The sequence below is a fragment of the Arachis stenosperma genome, chromosome 1 (genome assembly GCF_014773155.1).
Source record: "Arachis stenosperma cultivar V10309 chromosome 1, arast.V10309.gnm1.PFL2, whole genome shotgun sequence".
Classification (NCBI taxonomy): Eukaryota; Viridiplantae; Streptophyta; class Magnoliopsida; order Fabales; family Fabaceae; genus Arachis; species Arachis stenosperma.
Window position 1 is genome coordinate 120,821,071 of NC_080377.1, and position 6,165 is coordinate 120,827,235.

At 29.0% G+C, this 6,165-nt stretch overlaps 1 protein-coding gene across 2 annotated transcripts; it reads left to right on the forward strand.

Annotated features, from left to right (window-relative positions):
* Positions 1-2,599: 2,599 nt before the first annotated feature.
* Positions 2,600-5,823, forward strand: LOC130941286 (axial regulator YABBY 5). Of its 2 annotated transcripts, none has more exons than XM_057869731.1 (7): positions 2,600-3,019; positions 3,492-3,611; positions 4,293-4,449; positions 4,870-4,918; positions 5,049-5,124; positions 5,376-5,447; positions 5,546-5,823. In XM_057869731.1, the coding sequence occupies exons 1-7, from the start codon at positions 2,939-2,941 to the stop codon at positions 5,597-5,599; spliced, it is 609 nt and encodes a 202-aa protein (XP_057725714.1). In that variant the 5' UTR covers positions 2,600-2,938; the 3' UTR covers positions 5,600-5,823. The 2 variants fall into 2 exon arrangements, with proteins under 2 accessions (XP_057725714.1, XP_057725722.1); XM_057869739.1 differs by having other exon boundaries at positions 4,293-4,443.
* The last annotated feature ends 342 nt before the right edge of the window (positions 5,824-6,165 follow it).

The window sequence follows — 6,165 nt, forward strand, 5'->3', positions numbered from 1 at the left end:
CATAAGCACAAAGTTAAAAGCCCAAACAAACCTTTATATATGCTAGTTACACCGCATATAGTGACTGAAAAAATAATATTTAGAGTATATACCCATTTTGGTCCTCAAAGAATTTCAAATCAGACATTTTAGTCCCTAACTAAAATTAATTACTCGATTGGTCCCTAACAATTAATTTCGTCAGTCACTTAGGTCTTTGGCTCCGTCAACTCTAACGGAAGACAAAATGGTCCCTGAAAACTCTAACATGAGACAAAATGATCCCTGACAACTCTAACAAGGGACAAAATGATCCCTGACCCTTTTATTCGAAAACGACATTGTTCTTCCCCAATTTTTATCATATCTCGCATAACCCTAACATTCATACTCTCATTCTTCACCTTCACAGTCTTCTTTTTCATCTTTTCCTTCCTCCTCTTTAGCTCCAAGATTAAGTTATGGTGTAATTGTCATACATGTTGCACCTACCTCAACATGTCATGGACCACACACTTCCTAAATCTTTGTGACTGGTACATCCAGCTCCTTTACACTTCACCCACCAAAAGCATCCACTTCTACGTCTTTGATAACATCACCTCCAACCCCGACAACGTCTTTGATAACAAAAACAGAGCAATAATTACAAAGAAAACATAAAAACTAGCATAAAACAGCAAACAAGGAGCAAAAGAATATAATGATTTTAACTCCTCCAAAGACACTTCAAGATAAACCCGATCAGTTATACAACATCAAATCATGATCATTCTCCTTCCAACTTTTACTCTGCAAAATTATTGGCCTTTTTCATAGATCAGTAAATCATGCATCAAAGATCAAATTCATATGTCTTCTTATTCACCTTAAACTTTATATTTGCACTCATAAGTACATTCATTACTCCTATATTGTCAATCTTGACACCATCGATTTGTGCATTCTACAACTTCCTCTTTTAACTTCTCTAATACCAACACTCCATTATTAAAGACAATGTTATTTCTACATCTCCATGTGCACCATATTACAGAAAAAAAATAACACCATCCACACTTCCTTCATATCTTTCCTTATCTTTCTATCCATCCACACCTCAAAGCATTCTTTGGTGGTTCCTGGTCAAACCCAAATCACACTCCAATCCACCAAGATTGATCCCCACAACTTCCATATACGATCACATGAAAAAAACAAGTGATGTACCGTCTCCAATCTATCCTTACATAAGACACAAAAGGATTCCACTTCTGGTACAATCTTAAACTTACATAATCTATCTCTAGTATTCAATCTTTCTAAAATTACAAACCACATCAGCAACTCAACCCGTGGAGGATTTTTTTTCTTGTGAACATTAAATTTAAAGAGTGTGCATTGTGTAGTTTGAAGTTACAATGTTAGACTGTTAGTGTTATGCGAGATATGATGGAATTTGGAAGAGAACAGTGTCGTTTCCGAACAGAGGAGATCAGGGACCATTTTATCTGCTATTAGAGTTGTCAGGGACTATTTTGTCCTCCGTTAGAATTAACGGAATAAAGGACTTAAGTGACTGACGGAGTTAATTGTTAGGGACCAATCGAGTAATTAATTTTAGTTGGGGACTAAAGTGTCCAGTTTGAAATTCTTTGAGGACCAAAATGGGTATATACTCTAATATTTATATATTAAATATTTTTATATTTATATAAAAAATAGTTATTATTAATTAATTATGTATTTAAATTATTTGTTAATTAATAATATAAAATTGTTTATTTAATTATTTAAAAAATATTAATATTAAAATAGTATGTATTTTAAAAGATGTAGCCCTAACAAAATTAGAGTGAGGATATGAATACAATTTATCATTTCATCACAATTGAAGAGTTACTGTTACCAAAGATAGGACCGGAAATTAAACTATTCTAACATATAAATCATCGACTAGAAATTGAGAATTAATTTTTTTAATCAATCACTAATTAATAAAAATATATAAAATTGATTGAATATCAGTTAAGTTTTTCCGTTTCCAACAAAAAAAAAAAGAAGAAAAGAAAATTGTGGCGTGGAGTAGCGTGTATATATATTATCTTTGTAAATATATTTTTTATTTTCTATATTAGAAATAATTAATAAAATATAAGAACAAATAAAAATTTTATCTTTTATATTATGAAAAAATATACAAGATAAATATTTACAAAAAATATTACAAATGTTATTTTTTGATATAAATATTTTGGAAGCCCAAAAAAAAAATAGTACATATGTAAATGGAAGAATTATACATTGAGGTTTATTTTAAACAGAGATATTATTTACGTATTAAATCAATTACTATATATTTGTATATAAATATATAAATAATTTAATTTATTTTTAATATATATATTTTAGTTAATAATTAATTTTAGTATGTGACGAGTATCATTTTATGTATTTAAATAATAAAAATATTATTTATATATTATTATATATAAATATATATAAATTAATTTATTTTTAATATTTATTTATATTTTAATATATATTTTATATTAATAGTTAATTTTGATAAGTGATTCTAATATGGTAGAAATATAAACTAAAAAGCAGTTTTGTTTTGGTTTAGCGGTCGGCCCCAGCATTCCCTCTCTGCCTTGTGCCCTCTTCCTTTCCATCCAAATTCTTCTCAGAACATCACTTAATTCTTTCTTTCTTTCTTTCTTTCTTTCTTTCTTTCTTTCTTTCTTTCCAGTATTAATTAATAATATTATTATTGATGTATATAAATATCCCCGGTATCTAAGCAAAGAAGAAGAATAAAAAGCCCTTTGCCCTCTTCAACTTTAATTTCCTGTGTGTGAGAGAGAAATACCTTAGCTTGCTTCATCTTCTTCTTATTCTCTTCTTGTTCTTTCCATAGAGAAGAGTAGATCAGAGACACATCATCATCAACATCATCATCATCATCATCATCATCATCATGATGTCGAGCTGCAGCATGGATGCTGGACCTGAGCAACTGTGCTACATACCCTGCAACTTTTGCAACATTGTTCTTGCGGTATATATATATATTACTTTAATTTCATCCTCTCTCTTTTACTTCATCTTATAGATCTGATTATTTATTTCATCCTCACATTAATTTCCTTACCTTCTTCATTCATATACATACATACATACATACATATTTTCATTCATTATTTCCCTATTTAATTTATTTTTTTTCTTGTTCATTTATATACACATACAAGGACTAAAAGGAAATTAAGATCCTTAGCTTTGTAAAATATATATTTTTATTTTTTTGTGAACCAGTAGTTATTATTAATAATAATTAAATAATTAATTAAAAAGAGTTTATTTATTATTATTATTATTATTTCTGGGGGGGGTGTTTATGATAGATAGAGTGAGGTCTCCATCTATTGTTATGGACTTTTCCTTTTTTGCAGTCAAAGAAAAGTCATGAAGAAAATTAAAACCTCCGAATCTTCTTAAATCTTAATCATCATCTTCTTCATTGAATTCAGGTGAGCGTTCCATGCACCAGCTTGTTCGACATGGTAACGGTTCGATGCGGTCACTGCACCAATCTCTGGTCCGTAAACATGGCTGCGGCCTTTCAATCACTCTCATGGCAAGATCTTCAGGTCTCTTCATTCAATGAAACCTGCTTTTAATTCAATTTCTCTTGATTTGATTTCAATTCAGGATCCTAATTCCTAGCTACCTAACTTTCTAGGGTTTCTGCGATGTTGTTATTTATTCCTTTTGAGAAAATCGAAGCCCTCTCTCTTTCTCTTTCTCTTTCTCTCAGGTAGATAAGTTTTTGTCTTTGTGTGTAACAAAATCGAATTGAATTGGTCCTAGCTAGCTTCACTAGTGGTGGAAGCTATTACTATACCTGCAGCCGCCATAACCAAGGAACCTACACACTTTTTCTCTTTCTCTTTTTCACACTTTTTACTATCTACACTCCTCTCCTAAACCCTAACCCTCCATATACTATCACGTATATACAAAAAGGATCCTAATTTATTATAATAATCTCGTTTCATCTGATTCCAAATTTCGAATCCCTAGCTAGGTTTTTCATTTTTTTAATAATATGGTGTAGATCCCTAAATGAGGGGTTTTTGTTTGATGAGTTGTATTCTTTGTCCAACAATGCTCAGTGATTTTAAAGCTGCTTTGTTTCTGTTTTCATTTCTTCACCAATCTCAGCCACAGATACCTATCTACCTATTCTCTACCACACCCTAGTTGCAAATTAAAATTGAAGAGGGGGTGATTGGAATAAATAAGAAAATAAAAATAATTTTGTGATGCAGGGCCCTGGGCAGTGCAATCAGGAGTATAGGATTGACACAAATATTAATATGAATAATGGTGGCTCCTCTTCCAAATGCAACAATAGTAGTAGGCTTGCATCAATGCGTGCACCTACCAATCATGTTACTCAGGAAAGGGCTGTCAACCGCCGTGAGTGTATTTACTATTTACCCATTTACTATTTTTGTAAATTTTCGTTTTATTATGTATACCCACTTTGTCAGAAACTGACTTCACGTAAAATTGATAACTAAGAATCGTTAGATAATTTAACTATTTGGACTAAATTTTCATTTAATAATTCTCAACTATCAATTTTATATGGTGTATTTAATTATATAACGTCATATTAATAAAAGTAAATATTTTTTATATTAATTACACAAATAAATACATAACTGTGTAAAACATTTTTTATGTTATACAGTATATTATTAAAAATTAGTCATCAAATCAGTTATTTATATTAAATATACATAATAATTAATTTAATAACTGCATTTTTTTTGTATATATGTATTTTTTTTTAATAAATTGGGGTCGTGATTATGATGAATTGTTATTTTCTTTTTCCAGCACCCGAGAAGAGGCAGCGCGTACCTTCTGCTTATAATCAGTTCATAAAGTAACTAATGCTTTATTCATTTACAAATAATAATAATAATTTACCGTGATAATATTTCCATTGAATAATAATAATAATATATTTGCAACGTTAACTAAAGCATCTTTGAAATGTCTTTGTTGATATTCAGGGAAGAGATCCAGAGGATTAAGGCTAATAATCCTGATATCAGTCACAGAGAAGCATTCAGTACTGCAGCAAAGAACGTACGAATAACAAGATTAAATTATTATATAATTATCATCACATATACAATTATTTGCTTAATTATTACATTCATCATACAAAAATGATTACTATTTTAAAAGTTATACGTGTAATTTGATAATTAGATTATTAGATTTTATATAATATATAGAACTATATTGGCAATGTATATATAAAAGAATTGCATTAAGATTAATTCTTATATATATGCATAATAATTAACCTGAAAATTATTTCTTTTTACATACAGTGGGCACATTTTCCTCATATTCATTTTGGGCTAATGCTGGAGAGCAACAATCAAGCTAATAAGATGGATAATGTAAGTACTAAACCAAACTATACATATTATTATTATTATTATTATTATTATTATTATTATTATTATTATTATTATTATTATTATTATTATTATTTCAGGCCTCTGAGAAGCATTTGATGTCAAGGGCTGCACCTGCACTGTTGAATAAATGAATCTACATATATAATATAAGGCTATGATCTTCAATATATTATTTATGATGGAGGGTGATGAAGGATTTCAGTTTCATGTGGTCCTGACTTATTATGATACTTAAGGACAATATTATATTTAATTAACTCGTTGTTGTTTTCTTCTTCTTGTTAGTAGTGTATGTACTATTTACTCCACTTGTTCAAGATGATTTTACTTAATTTCAAGTTTGAATGCTATTTAATTTCCCCTTGTCATCATATATATTTTACTATATATTACAACTTCAACCTTCTTGTTATAGCTGATTACATGTTCAAATAATTCATTATTTCTTGGAATTTATCTCTATTTCGATAAAAAAAAAATAAACGTTTCGATTATAATTATAAGAGTAAACAGATTTCAAACAATATCATTATTATCACGTAAACTTTATAATTATAAAGGAAAATGAGCAATCTTACTGTATATATCATTATCACACTGGCTCATTATTTTTTTCAGAAAATAAATATAACAAACTCTATTTCTCAATTTACGAGAAAATAAAAAGTTGCTTGATTATTTGTTAAATCTTTCAATT

What these genes read in the sequence shown, in the direction of transcription:
- LOC130941286 (XM_057869731.1), top strand. Translation starts at nt 2,939, where the DNA reads ATGATGTCGAGCTGCAGCATGGATGCTGGACCTGAGCAACTGTGCTAC. An exon ending in TTTGCAACATTGTTCTTGCG is followed by an intron (nt 3,020 to 3,491) that starts GTATATATATAT and finishes CATTGAATTCAG; the next exon opens with GTGAGCGTTCCATGCACCAG. An exon ending in AAGCTAATAAGATGGATAAT is followed by an intron (nt 5,448 to 5,545) that starts GTAAGTACTAAA and finishes TTATTATTTCAG; the next exon opens with GCCTCTGAGAAGCATTTGAT.